At 60.1% G+C, this 14,402-nt stretch overlaps 4 protein-coding genes across 4 annotated transcripts; 3 read left to right on the top strand and 1 right to left on the bottom strand.

Moving 5' to 3' along the window:
- Window positions 1–10: 10 nt before the first annotated feature.
- Window positions 11–3,166, top strand: HRG_00902 (actin interacting protein 3 domain-containing protein; the record flags this gene model as incomplete). Its single annotated transcript, XM_044859373.1, has 3 exons — window positions 11–190; window positions 251–1,861; window positions 1,910–3,166. The coding sequence occupies 3 exons, from the start codon at window positions 11–13 to the stop codon at window positions 3,164–3,166; spliced, it is 3,048 nt and encodes a 1,015-aa protein (XP_044725773.1).
- Window positions 3,167–3,653: 487 nt separating this feature from the next.
- On the bottom strand, window positions 3,654–7,748 carry HRG_00903 (IKI3 family domain-containing protein; the record flags this gene model as incomplete). Its single annotated transcript, XM_044859374.1, has 4 exons — window positions 3,654–5,340; window positions 5,397–5,739; window positions 5,809–7,526; window positions 7,582–7,748. 4 exons carry the CDS (start codon window positions 7,746–7,748, stop codon window positions 3,654–3,656), a joined length of 3,915 nt encoding a protein of 1,304 aa, XP_044725774.1.
- Window positions 7,749–9,420: 1,672 nt separating this feature from the next.
- Window positions 9,421–10,559, top strand: HRG_00904 (GDSL-like lipase/Acylhydrolase family domain-containing protein; the record flags this gene model as incomplete). The annotated part of the gene is made up of 3 exons (XM_044859375.1): window positions 9,421–9,736; window positions 9,806–9,870; window positions 9,948–10,559. The coding sequence occupies 3 exons, from the start codon at window positions 9,421–9,423 to the stop codon at window positions 10,557–10,559; spliced, it is 993 nt and encodes a 330-aa protein (XP_044725775.1).
- Window positions 10,560–11,830: 1,271 nt separating this feature from the next.
- On the top strand, window positions 11,831–12,967 carry HRG_00905 (uncharacterized protein; the record flags this gene model as incomplete). The annotated part of the gene is made up of 1 exon (XM_044859376.1): window positions 11,831–12,967. One exon carries the CDS (start codon window positions 11,831–11,833, stop codon window positions 12,965–12,967), a length of 1,137 nt encoding a protein of 378 aa, XP_044725776.1.
- Between the last annotated feature and the right edge of the window lie 1,435 nt (window positions 12,968–14,402).

Here is a 14,402-nt window from a genome sequence, read left to right on the forward strand (position 1 = left end):
CTTCCACATAATGCAGGCCCCTTCGGCCTCCTCACAGCGAGGCTTTGCCCGGCGACGCTCTCCCGCCGGCGACCTCGGACCTCCGCCCAATGTGCGGCCCAACTCGCCTGGCCCGGCAATGCAGTCACGTCCATCCGCGGCCACGTCTCGGCCAGCTCACCCGGCCAGCTCAAGACGCTCGAACCGCGAAGTGAGCCTCCGTGCCGCCCACGGGCGCGCAGCCGCTGCTAACCTCCTTCGTCGCCTCTAGTCCCCCGGCAACAGCGCCAACTTACCTCTGTCGCAAATCGAAAAGAGCGTCACCCACCTTCTTGTCGCCACAAAACAGCTGCTCGAAACCCTGACGCAGTGGTCCCGCGGTCAGGCGACCGATTCCCAAGTCTCCGACGTCTACGTTCGACTGGGCTACGAGTTCAATATGGCCTGCCGCGCCTTTGCCGCCATAAACGTCGACACGTCCGACCTGGGCAACGTCCCTGAATCGCTGCGACACATTCTCGAGGCCACTCTGAGCCAGGAGGCGAGCGCAGAGAGTCTGGAAAAGTACCTGCCCAGAATCCGAGACATCATAATTAGTCTGCTCCACGGCCTGAAGCGCAAGCAGCAGAGGCTACGGCAGAAGCAGCAGGGACGCGATCGCGAGGGCAATCCCCTCCCGGAGAGGACCACCAGTGTGAGCACTGTCAATAGTGTCAATAGCGGCCTGACCAACTTGCTCGAGGAAGGGCTGGAGAACGGTTATCGGCCGGAAGCTCAGCGCGGAGATGCTACGCAGCAAGCCGCCGCCCAGCCATCCCCAAGTCGTCGATTTCAAGCGCAGCGAGACGCTTCCCGCGGTTCAGCAACCTCGGAACAATCGTCGCTGTCCAGCAACACAATGCAGAATATCCCCGTCATGCCACCCTACCCAGCAGATGGCTCGACCATGCCCTCCGCGTCGTCGGCCAGCGAACTGAACATCGACGCATTCCCCCCTCCTCCACCACCGCCTCCAGACAACCAATCCAGCGCCCTGGCAGCCTTGCAAAAAGGTGGCGATCTCGAGCGACGGGCCTCTCGACGATACTCGCAGTACCAGATATCCAAGCATCTTGGCGGCGCGGCCAATGGCGTGCCCCTCCTCCCTTCCCAGAACTCTCCCATACCAAACAGGGGCAGAAGGGAAGTGAGGGAGTCGTTGCGCGCCGTGCAGTCCCGAGAATCCGCTCACCACAACCGTAACGTCTCTTCCCAGTCCCGGCTCGGAGCGGTTGACTCCTCTCCAGCTAGAATTCCGAGCCGGGTGTCCGAGGAACCTACGACTGAATTATCCGAGACTCCTCCGGCACCGGCCGAAAGCCCAGCTGCGAAAAGTCTCGAGGACGAGAGCGCACCGAAGGCGACCGTCAGCGGCCCTCAGCTGGAGCCTGTCTCGTTCGTCCCTGAGCCGAGTCGCGCAGATCCCGAACCGACCAAGAAGGAAAAGACAAAGGCGGATGAGACCCATCCCATCCCACACCCGCCAGAAACGAAGCATAGCGAATCCTTCTTCCAAGTCTCTCCGCCCCCGACGCCAACCAAGGATCTCACACTCTTTCTGCAATACAGGTCCAAGGTGAAGAAGATTATGCTGCCCGAGGGGAGGGACGAGCTTTCGATTGGGCGGTTGCAGCTCGCCTTTATCGAAAAATTCTCGTGGAGTACCCAACATAATGGGGCAGACTTGCCTGAGATATATATACAAGACCCTGTGTCGGGTGTGCGGCACGAGCTGGAAGACCTTTCCGACGTCAAAGACCGGACTGTCCTCGTCTTGAACGTGGAGCCCTTGGACGAAGTCAAGAGACATATTGACGACGGTATGTCGGCCCTCACCAAAATCGTCAGAGAAGTCAAGCAGCATGTGGACGACCAGGGCGCCACTCTCCAGAGAGTCTCGGATCGACAGCAAGAGGCGGCCGGCGAACTGGCTCGGCTAGCCACAGTCCAGCCGACAGTGATGGCAGCAGGGGACGGCTCCAAGGCCCTAACCGCACCAGGTCGGAAGCTCCGTGCAGATCATCTCGGCGAACTGAAGAACCTCAAACGAGATCTCGCGATTATGCGCCAGACATACTCGAACTTTCAGTCCGAGATTCAAAGCTCAATGTCCTCGATTCGCAGCAAGGCCGCCAACGTCAAGACAGCAGCTGCCAAGGCGGCAATACCGGACATGGAAGGCGATGCTGGCTTCTCGTACGTCACGGGTGGGCGAAAGCAGCTCAGCACGGACTCGGACCGACTCGTTGGTAAAGTGGACGACCTTCAAGACTTGGTGGAGGATCTTCGTAAGGACGTGGTGCACCGTGGCGTGCGACCCTTGCCGCGACAGCTCGAGGGCGTGGCAAAGGATATCACGGGGCTCACCAAGGAGCTCAAGCGGATGGAGGACTATATGAAGCAAGAGAAGCCCATCTGGACCAAGATTTGGGAAAAGGAGCTTGAGGACGTATGTCAGGGCCGCGACGAGCTCCGCCTCATGGAGGACCTGCTGGTAGACCTGCGAGACGACTTGGAAAAGGCCGGCGAGACGTTTACGCTCGTCGAGCAGGCCACCAAGGAGCAAAACAAGGACAACGGCACGGGGGCGAGCGCGGGGTCGGCGCGGCAGTTCTCCAAGGGCCTCAACAGCCTTGGCAACAGCTCGGACCAGAGCGCGGCCAAGGAGGACGTGCTGGGCGAGGTGCGGGCGCTGCAGCCCAACCATGAGGACCGGCTCGAGGCGATTGAGCGCGCCGAGAAGCTGCGGCAGAAGGAGCTTGAGGGCCGGCGGGGCAACGCGCTGCAGCGCGAGATCTCGACGTTTGTCGACCAGGGCAAGCTCAAGAAGTCGGGCGGCTTCGAGGAGGTGGAGCGCGCGCGCAAGGCAAAGGACGAGCGCATCCGCCGCGAGGTCTGGGAGCGCCAGAACGGCATCGTGCCCGAGGATCCCGTCGGCGAGGACGGCGAGGACGACGACGCGCTGCCCGACGACGAGGATGAGCTCGACGCCGCAGAGGCCGAAGCGGAGGCCGTCGAGGCCGAGGAGGCAGAGGAAGCGGAAGCGGAAGCCGCAGAGGCGGCCGCGGAAAAGGAGGAGGAGGAGGAGGGTGCCGACCCAGCAGTGGCGGACGAGAAAGCACCCGTGCCGGCGCCCGAGGAAGCTTGACGTATGGCGATCAATGCCCCAAGGGGAGCCCTACCCGCGCCCGGCCAAGGCTGCTCTGGTCACTGTCCTTTTCTTCCTTGCGCTTTGGTTATCCTCGATTCTACTTGATATCAATGTCCCATTCGGCGATTTCCATAGGTGTTGCGACTCTTTGTATCATAGGCTACACATGTTTCTGCCTTGCTTATACGTTTGGGAGGGGGGTTCTTTCAATCGCAGAGGCCGCTTTCCCAGCCATCTTGTCAACTTGGGGGGGCATGCTCCGGCTTTGGTATGAATTGACGATGGCTTTTCTCTTCGGTGCTGCCCGCGTCCCACACGCTCTAATTGTAGCCCCCCTTTTTTCCGCCGACATGATCCAAAAGAAACCAAGGGTGCAGAAACAAGTCCCCTGCTTGCAATCATGGCCCTTGCATACATTAATCGTGGTGCCCTTCAATTCAGAATCTTCTTCACGGCGACCTACTCGGTATTCGCCCTTTCCGAATCAACCGAGCAACACGAGCTTCTTCATGCTCGTCACAACCGGTGGCTCCAGTCTCTTGCTCTTTCCCTGCATCCAATCCTGCAGCACGGCGTCGCCGCCTGTTGCCCTCCAAGCGCCCGTTTCCTCCGTCTCGCCAGCCCTCTGCATCCCCTCGCCCCCCCGTTGGTCTCCCTCAGGGGCGGCAAAGACCTGCGAGACGGCGCACTCGCTGGCCTCGACGACGTCGGCCATGAGAGCTTCGGCGGCGCGAGCGCGCTCCGCCATGCCGCGTCGGACCAGCGCAAAGACGAGGCGCTCGACCTCTGCCGCGGTCGCGCCGACGCGCTCCACCAGGCGCCGGATGCTGTTGACGAGATATTCCTCCTCGTAGACGGTACCCTTGCGGCCGCGCGCGCGCTTCTTCTCCTCGCGCCGCCTGTTCTTGCTCGTCGCGCGGCTGACGCCCGTGCCGACGGTGCCGATGCTGCCGGCCTTGCCCGTGTACCGGGTAAAGAGGCTGGCGCTGGTGCTCATGCGCGAGCTGGCCGCGACGGAGACGTCGTCGGGAATGTCCGCCCCTCCGGCGCGCTCGCCCTCGTAAAAGGCCAGGGGGTCCTCGGCGGCCTTCTGGCGCAGCTCGGCGATGCGCGGAACCTGCGCCATCAGCTGGCTCTTGCAGTCGGCAAGGAACTCCGTGGTGCTTCCAAGAGCTTCCGTGAGGCCCCCGTCCACGGCCGTCTCGAGGAGATCGGGTCGGCCTCGCTGGACGACGATGCGGATGGCCTCGGCAAAATGGTATCCCTTGCAGAGGCACTTGACGGCGGTTTCGAGGGAAGAGAGATGGTCCAGGTGAATGGTGGCTGCGGCGCTGTAATCTTTGGCCTCCCAAAGGGCATCGGCGAGAGTCGTGGCGAGGTCGGCCATGGCGTCGGTAGAGAGACTCGGGGACTGCTGCTGAGCTGTATACAGGCATTCCTGCCAGCACGTGGCGCCGGCCGCCCGGTAGCAGCTCGTTGCCTTGGCGTAATTCTGGAGAGATTCAAAGGCGAGACCGGCCTCGCGGAACGCCGACTTGGATTCGAGGTGGACGGCGTAGAGGTCGGTCAGGATGCGAAATCGAGGCGCATCGTAGCGGTAGAGCTGGAGGGCATCTTGGTAAAGGCTATGCTTGGTGGTGTAGTCGCATAGCTCGTCAAACGCCTCGAGAGTTTGCAGGTAAGTCAGGGCTTTAGATCGGCGTGCGAGATGGTTGTCAATCTCGAACTTGCGACGCAGCTCGGATAAGACGTGGAGGTTTTGGATAAAGGGAAGGTACTCGCGAGGATCTCGCTGGGACTGCTGCGCAACCAGCAGTGCAAGGTCGAGGTCGTACAGCCCGAGGGCGTTCTCGTACACGCGGTTGACGTCGACCAGGAAGCATATGTGCTCTACCGCCCTCTCCGCCAGCTTTTCGTCCTCCTGCATCAACTCGGCGACGAGAGCCAGGCCGCCGTCCAATGCGGGCGGCACCTTGCATACGTGGGCGGTGATGATGTTCTGGAGATTGGTGGCCTTTCTATGTTGAAGACGTTTGAGCAAAGCGTCGCACACCGTGTTCACTTTCGAACCAGTCGGCTTCGCCGGCACAGAGCCATTGTCTCCTGTGATATCGCTGCTTGGTCGAGGACGCTTGGTGTCTTGGTACATCGTCTGCGTGACATCTTCCTCCCTGCAATCTCGTCAGTCTCGACGTCAGGGCAGTCATGTTTGTGTTTGGGAGATTACTTGAGAGACGACAAGAAAAGGTCAATGTGTGCAACTTCCTTGAGCTGATCTAGAAAAGACCCGACGCTCGCCAGGAATTGCGCAGGTTGATGGTCGTGTAAAATGTTCATATCCACCCGCTGCGTACGGCAATATGAAAAGGCACGGGCATAGTTCCTCTCCTCAATCAGGCTGCGGATTCCAGCCACGACCATGGCGCGTGGGAAGATGGTTTCGACGTTTCCTCTCGGCATCTGCAAGACAATACTCATATTGGTGGGGATGGCGACCACCAGGCGCGAGCCGCGTTCAATGCTCCGGCATCGCTCGTCCTTTTCCGGGTCGTCTGCTGGGACTTCCAGGCCTGGTAGATATGTTACTCGCTGGCTCGTGCAAGGGTCATGCAAGGGAGTGCGGAAACGGGGCGGCGTACCTTGGACTTCAGGGGTCAGGTGCACATACTTGACGAAATGGTTGCCGGTTGTGAAGATGAGGTGGCTCGGCGTGACCGTAAACGAAGTACAATTCTTGGCCAGCAGTCTGGAGTTTGCATAGATATGACCATTTCTTGAAAGGCCAAAAGCCAACGCGGTAGCCCCCGGTTTGCTGATCTCGAACCAGGGGAGGTTGGACGGAAATCGAACCGGCAGAAGCTCCGAGCCCGACTCTGACAGTCTGTACAGGTTCCCTGACAGGTCTTGGCCATAGCCCTCTGCAGAAGCGTCGTCCTCAAAAGTCGTGGTGGATACCAAATCTCGCTTGTCCTCAATGATGTTCATTTGGCCGGCCTCTACATCAACGCTGAAATACAAGCGGCCTTCATCTTGGTAGGCGATGCAACGGTAACTTCCACTTGCGGTGCAGCATATCTGCAACGGCAGACACTTTGGCGCCTTTTCCTCCGCCGGGAACGGCACCCTTGCCCTCAGCTGGGGCTTGACGGAACGTCCGTTCTTGAGGGGCATATCGTAGATATCAACGCCCTGTTGGTGCAAGACTGCCAGTGACGTGTTTTGACGGCCAAACGCTACGTCGACCACTGGGGCTTCGGCCACGACGTCGAATAAGGACATGGGTGGCGGCACATTTGCTGTACGAAAAGGGGTGAGTTTGACAGTCTTGCCGTCGATGACAGCCACGGCGCCGTTGTCGAAGGGAGAGCGACAAGTTCCTCGGGTGGTGTGGAATATTTGTTCCGCCAAGATAACACTTGCAGAGGTAGAGGCAGCGAGGCGGAGAGCCTTTTCGGGGTGCCAGGCGAGCCAAGGAAGACGGTCATCGGCAGGGAACTCTTGCTTCAGGTACCAGTGGTAGTTGCCCATGGACCAGAGTTGTATAGTGCCTTTGAGAATGACGGCGAGAACGGTGGAGTCGGAGTTCCACGCGAGTCGAATCTGGCTTTGAGAGATAACTGGGTTCTCGAGACGGCCCAAGGTGAATTGGCCGTGACGAAGGCCATTCCTCTCAAAAAAAACGACGTCGACGCGATCCTCGAGGCGCTGGACTCCTGCAATCAGATTGCCCGTCGGCCTCCAGCTGAGGGGGCTCTCGAGCCCGTCCACTGGCTCGCTGGCACTGTCGAGCTCCCCTTGACGAGAATAGACGCGAACGACGCGCCGGTCGGGTTGCTGGACCGAGTTGATGGCGACATAGGCGCCGTCGCCTCGCCAGCTGATGCTGGTTGAGCCATCCTCGTGGGAGCTGGGTAGGCCTTGATCGACCTTGTCTGGAATGGTGGGATCGCGCAGGGCCTTGGCGCCTCGGCCTTGGAACTGCGTCTCCTTTTTGCCCCAGCCGACGGAGACGTGCTTGGAAGCCTTGAGGTCATCTGGCGTCATGGCAACCTCGACCAAGGGATCCAAGGAACTGGACATGAAGATGACGGTATCGGCCTTTGTCGCGACGGTCAAGAGCTCCTCATCGGGGGACCACGCAGCGGCAGCCACGCCGGCATCGATGGAGCCGACGATTTCCACGCGGGCCCCCTCGGCGTCCGATGAGTGAGCCTCTTGGACGGTGATGATGTCGCCGCCCTCGAGGACAATGCATGTCGTGGCCGAGGCCCCCAGGTAGTGGATGCTGACGACGCTGTCGGCTGGCAGATGCGGGCTTGGACTGGGAGCATCCCAGCGGACGACAGTTTGATAAGAGCTTGACAAGGCGAGGTCAGCTGGAGGCTGCAGGTTCAAGGATTGCTGCGACTCACATGGGCTCCGTCTCGGAAAGACGGACAAGTTCAATGCTCGGGTCGTGGGACGTGGGCCCAATGGTACAGAGAACCTCATCCTTGTCGGGATCCCAGCAGGCTGTAGTGACGGGCGATGAGTGGTTGAGGGAGCAGCGGCCGAAGCGGACGTTGCGAAGGTTGCGCATCGCGGGCTCGATGCAGCCTCTTTGGGTCAATCAAGACATGAGGGGGGATGGACTCTATCGGGTCTGATGAGTTTGAATATGCCTTGGAGTGTCGAATGAGGTATGCTGTAAGAACAGGCACGAGGCACGTGAGGAGGAAGAGAGGTGTCGTGGTTACACGCTCCTCAAGCAGGCAGTGGACCAAAATTTTCCCAGGTGCCGTCTCGTGGTGTTGGCAGCTCACCAGCCACTTGGCAAGTGCTTCTTCTACTTAGGTACCTAGGTTCTTATCTAGTACAGGTACCTCACTACCTCACTCAGGGCGGCGCAAGAATTTCTCTCGGCGGGCAAGAATTACAGCGCGGCTCCGTCGGAGTGACTTTGAGGCGCCATGTACATGTACAAGTCTACCAAGGTATCTACCTAGTACCTTGGTTCTCAGTCCAGCTGGAGCTTGACCGAGAGACCAGGATATCTGTCGGCATTGGCCTGCATATACGGACACGGGATGCGTAGAGCGTGTATCGAGAGAGCAGTGAGCAGGGAGAGGTGACGCGAAGCCTCAGCTGTAGAGTTGCATCGCGGACGGGTTTAACCCCAACAATGACCGTCCCAGGGCCTCGCTTGGCCTTGCGACGCCCCGGAGAATTTCCCCGGCCGCCAATACGAAACAGAGACACGACTAGTACAAGCATGTACTGACACATGACGAAAGCAAAGGGAAAACGAGGCTGGCTTGTCGCCCTGCAATCAACTTGGACGAGTGAGAATGATGAAGCCGACGTTTCAGGGACCTGCCGCTCAGGCTACAGAGCAGGCCGGCTTCGCGGAAAGTACCTACCTAATGAATACCCGTACGTACGTATCCGTACCTACCTATCTACCTACCTAGGTAGGTAGGTCGGTGATAGATACAGTACATACATAGGTAGGTAGGTACGAGAAGATGGGCAGGTACTGTACCGTATCGGCAGCCACGCCCCAAGGGCCGTGCACCAAAACCGCCGGACGGTACTTGCCCAATCAGGAAAGAATTAAGGTATGTGCAAGGAAGCATGCAGTTCGTCATACGGGCTGTTGCCGACTCTTCCACCCTGAACTGAACTCAATCATTCTGGCCAATCCTTTCACCGTTTTGTGCAGATACCCGGTGATCTACGTCGAACCGCCCCCTGACCCTCCCCCCCCCTTGCCTGTGGTTTGGCCCCCGCCGCCACGATGAGGAAAAGACGGTTGAAGCGTCAACGTCTTTGCAGTGGCGGCCGTTGCCTCTCGGTGAGAACCCCGGCTGCGCGAGGACGTTTGGTGGGAATACGAATTCAAGCCATGGCCAGCGCCAGCTTGGTGAAGACCAGGTCAAAATAGGCCCCTGTGGCTGAAGGAATCGCCCGACGTCCTGGTCTCATCCCCCGTCTTTTCCGCCATTCGTCTCTTTTCCGTTTTAGGCCCGCTTGCTTGTCTTCTTTCAAACCACTAACAGCCGGGGGGGCCGTGGGTGGTCCCCTAGACCGCCGACTCGTCCAAGCCATGCTCCGGCTATTAAACCCGTCCGGCCGCCTCTCTTTCTTTATCTTCCCTTTTCTTCGTGGTTGTGGAAAATATGGTGAGCAGCAGGTGAAACTCTTCTCGAATCCTGCTCACTCCGCGGTTGAACCTCTCCTCCTCCTCTCCCCCACCCACCCGTCCCGTCTCCATGAGGTCCTGTCTGTTGACGGGCGCCGCTTCCTGCCTGCTCGGGCTCACGGCCGCCGCCGGCATTCAGCCAATCGTCCGCGTGCAGAACCCAGGAGGAGCAAGTGGCGGGCAGTGGGCCAGGTCCATCAACCACACGTCGACGGGCGTCGTCTTGAACCCGCTCCAGATCAGTCGGGGCAGGGGCGAAGCCATCAAGCCGGGGACGGAGCTCCGCATCCTGTGCGCCGGCGACTCCATCACCGTCGGCACCTTTAGCGACACGGACGGCGGCGATGGCAACGGCTACAGGCTTCGTTTGAGGAACGACTTGTCGGGTGAGCGGGCGCCTCGTTTTGTGCGACGCTGGCGTTTTCTTCGTGCCACTGACACCATCAATGTCTTAGCCGACAGGGTTTCTTATGTCGGAACCGTCACCACCAAGGGCGGCAACATGAGCGACGGCTACTTTGTGAGTCCACGCCTGCCCATTGACCTTGAGATGCCGCAGGGCTGACCCTCTCTCCCTGGTCCGCCGCGGAATAAAAGGCAGCATGGCCAAGCAAGACGATCCAGTACATAGCCGATAACATCGATCCGTCTCTGCAGCAGCGACCCAACGTCATCCTCCTTCACGCCGGCACAAACGACATGAATCCCAACCACACAATCTCGACCGAGGGCAACGATCCTGCACAGGCCGTCGACCGCCTGGGCAGTCTCGTCGACCGCATGATCGAGCTGTGCCCGGACGCCGTCATCCTCGTGGCCATGATCATCAACACGTGCGACCCTGCCCAGGCCCCGGCCACGCACGAGTTCCAGAGCCTCATCCCCGGCGCGGTGCAGCGCCGCTACGACGCCGGCCACCGCGTCCTGGCCGCCAACTTCACCTCGTTTCCCACGACGGAGCTCCGGGACTGCATCCACCCGACCAACCCAGGGTATAGTCTGTTTGGCGACTTTTGGTATGACTTTTTCACGCAAATTCCCCGCGACTGGATCCAGAAGCCCATGGCGGCACCCTCGAAACCCAAACAGCCCGATTCGCAGCCGTCTTCAGGCGAGAGCCCCAGCCATGCGGTCTTGAACCGGAGCCTCGTGGCGCGACACGCACTTGTCGCCTCCCTCGTTGCGTCTTTGACGATTCTGGTCTGCTAAAACTGGGGGGACGACGGTCTTGACGTGAGGCTTTCTTTGGATACGCATTCGCACACGACCTTGGACATTTACATCAATTTACGCAATAAACTTGTACATATTTGAATAATTAATGTGCCTCGTCACAACCCTCTGGGAACGGATTGGGTATAGAAGCGGAGAGGGGTTACACGCATTCAGCACGGGCGGTCGATGTGGAGAAGTCGTCTTTTTGCTTCTTTGTTTGAGTTTTGAGGCCCCAAGATACCCGGCGACGCGGCACGGTTAAAAATGACGGAAAGGTTATAGACGGACAGAGGGCGTTTTGGCGCAGGCGACGGTGGGTTTGACGGATTTAGTTGATTGGATGAATTACGAAGGTGTCGTCGTCTCACGCCTCCTTTTTCCTTGGGCAAGAGCAAGTACAGTAGGTGAGCAGGGCTGGTATGTATAGTATGCACAAAATGTAGAAGAAGCGCCGAGGCAAAATACGAAGCGGTGCACCGAGGAGGCAAAGACGGCACGACTGCCCATTGGATCAAACGGCGGCGTGGATGCAGCCGCACATGATGCCGTTGCAACGGGCCGAGTCGGCATCGAGCCGGAAGGGCGAGCCCAAGCCCAAGCCGTGGCGAGAAGAGGCGAGCGTCTTGCCACTTTGCCGCGGCCGTCATGCGGCTTGGAGATCTGACGTGCATCGGCGGCGGATGGGCAAGCGTTGATTGCCTGCGCAACCCTGCTTGAAAGCCCGGCCGACTGACTGGCCAGCATCATCAGGCGGTTTCTTCCCCTGACGCCACCTTCTCTCCTCTCCTTCGACAACCTTGGTCTCGCGTGTTTTTGTATTGTGCGTGGCATGACATGGCATGTGGGCGAGCCTCACGTCTCATGATTCTGCCCCCATTCCCAATGGCCCGGCATGCCCGATGCGGCAACACGCACCCTTATCGTGCTTGACAGGTTGAGGAAATCTGCCCGGCCTGGCTACCTCGGCCCGCCGACTTATCAAGGGCCCTTTGGTTCTCTTCTTTCTCCTTCTCGTCCGAATCCGTACCGTTGCCGCGGCCCCCTCTCCGATCGACCGCACACCAGGCTAGCGTGTCGTACTTTAAACCTCGCTACTGCGATCCAGACCGCCCTTGTTTTCCACCACCACCCCCTCCTTTCCGCCTCGAGCCCTTTCACGCTCCCGCATTGCAAGCCGCAAGAAGCCAACAGAACAACAGACATCGTTGAGCACCGCGGCTTGTTCGCATTGCTACGTGCTCCAGCTTGGCAATTGCGCCTCCAACATGGACTTGGCCTACAATCAACACGCCGACCGAGCGCGGCGCAAGAACCGCTCCGGCACAAACATCAACCACCTCTCGCTCGCGCCCCTCACCGCCAAGCTCCCCCTCAACGACGGCGACGACGTCCTCGACTCCCCCGCCCATCCCTACACCACCTCGTACCTCCAGGGCAAGTCGGCTCCCACGACGCCGCGCCTCCTCTCCCGCTCCGCCACGCCCTCGCGCTCCCGCTCCCACCAGCGCGTTCCCTCAGCCCCGGGCATCCCCATCACCAAGAGCGTCTCCACGACCCATCTCGCCGCCACCTCCCACCCGAAGAGACCCGCCTCGGGCACGGCAACACCCCGCCGGCGGAGGGACGATGCCCTGGACGGCGGCACCGACAGCGATTGGCTGCTGCGCACCGGCGCCCTCATGAGCTCCGAGGCCCGCGAGTACAAGGGCCAGGCCTGGCTCGTCTCGCGCCAGAGCTCCACCAGCCTCACCGGCATGCGTGATGCCGACGAGGAGGCCTTTGAGCTCGAGCTCGCCCGCGAGCGCGACATGGCCAGCCGCCTCGCCAGCCGCCGCGGTAGCTCCGTCCTGGCCGACGACGACGCCACGCCCAACGGCAGCAGGTTCCCCAGCCGCTTCCACAGCCGTTCCCACAGCATGGCCGAGTCGCACAGCCACGCCGGCACCCCGCTCGACCGCCCGGACGATGGCGAGGGCTCCTACTTTCCCGGCCAGGACGTGTCCATCGTCCGGCCCGACTTTGTCGACCTTGACGAGAAGCTCGAGGAGCTCGAGCTCGACACGTCGTACGACGACGAGGCCACGGTCCGCCGCCTGGTCCGCCGCGGCCTGGCCGGCAAGGGCTCCTGGATCAGCAATGTCATCGGCTGGTCGCTCTTCTCGGTCGACGAGGACGACGAGCACTCGGCAGACGACGACGACGATGAAGATGAAGATGACCGAGGAGGGGCGCTCGCCGATGAGGACATGCTGCGGGAGGGTCGCACCGGATGGTCGGCGCGGCACTTTGAGGGCGTGTCCAACGCCCCCCCGTTGGAGCGCATCCCGCCTCCCGCAACGGACGCGGGCGGGTGGAAGGATGCCGCCTGGCTTCTGAGCGTGGCTTCCAAGGTCGTTTTCTGATAGTGACACATACATATTCAACCAATCACGTACAAGACACTCACGTCGGCTGGCGGGCTTTTACTTGGGAGCTCTCTCCGGGGACCCTCCGGGGGGGGCCGCGGGGGGGGGGCGGTTGGACACTGCAGTGCTATTGTTCTACCACGGTCTGCAGCTGCTGGGGAGGGCAACGCTGGGATGTTTTGGGGGCGTTGGTCTGCCGCCTGTATTGGTACACAAGCAAGACACATACACAGTAGCTATACTACGCACACACTCTTTGGTGTTGCAGATGTGGCCCAGCCTACAGCAGGTACGGATCATGTGCCCACCACTCGAGGGCTATGGGCGGGCATCACGCCGTCCCTGTAAATATGAGGTCGCGGCGCAGTTGCCGGCAAGATGGAAAAAGGTGGTTACCGAGACCCAACGGGGGCCTTGCTGCGGACTGGAGCCCCGAGGAAAGAGGGCCGGGGCTCGGGCGCAACTTTGCCCTGCAAACACGGCATGACACGCTCACCCATGACTGTCCATGGATACTATTTTAATGGAGAATGGAAGAAAAAGAAGGGTACATGAATTAAATGAGGACGCAGTCTCCCGGACTAGCCTTGTTGTGAATATTGACGCATGCATACCGTGCCTGCCACGGAGGATCAATGCATATACTCAGTAATTAATACATGATGGATGCGCTGCACAGTTCTTTGTACAGTACGAAGCTAGGCTCTCGATGACGCCCAAGAGGGGGAGGTGGCAGAAGCAAGATGACGTCTCGGCTCATGCGCGGCGAAGATTGGGCTCGCCCTCCACTCTGTGTCGCTAGCAGAGTGAAGGTTTGATGGAAGATGTCGTCGTCCTTTTCCAGGAACAGCCCAGGCCTGTCTTGGGATAACTGCTTCGCTTTATTAGGACAGGACTATCCGGGACCGGAGCCCCCTCCCCTCCGTCTGTGTAGAAAAGAAGAAGTCCCTGCATGGAACAAACAAGTGGGACAGAAACGCATCTCGACTATATAAAGTAAATTACCGGTTGGCAAGATGGTCCGAATATCGTGTGCGATCGTCACCGGGACAAGGCAGCTGGCGAGAGGAGGACGGCGATGATGCCCCAATTGCGAAGCTCAAAGTCGACGGTGGGTTACATTGTGGACGCTCGTCACCTGCGGCCAGGTAAGCAAGGAGGAGGGTGCTAGCCAGTTGCAAGCGGGCTCGACAAATGGTCGTCGGGGTTTGCGGTCGACGGCGTTTGTGGAATCAGTGCGCGACCGGGGGGTGGGGAGGAGATGGGGGAGCGGCGGGCGGCGGGGGGGAGAGAGGGGAGAAAGCGAGGGGGAAGTCGAACTAAAAAAGCTCTAGGAGGGGTGGAGGGACCCGATGACGTAATGGGCTGCTGCCCGCATGCCTGTAGCCCAATGCCCCGCGGGAACGTCCACCAGCGCCGTCTAAGAGCACTG

This window comes from Hirsutella rhossiliensis (genome assembly GCF_020360975.1).
Source record: "Hirsutella rhossiliensis strain HR02 chromosome Unknown scaffold00001, whole genome shotgun sequence".
In the NCBI taxonomy this organism is placed as follows: domain Eukaryota; kingdom Fungi; phylum Ascomycota; class Sordariomycetes; order Hypocreales; family Ophiocordycipitaceae; genus Hirsutella; species Hirsutella rhossiliensis.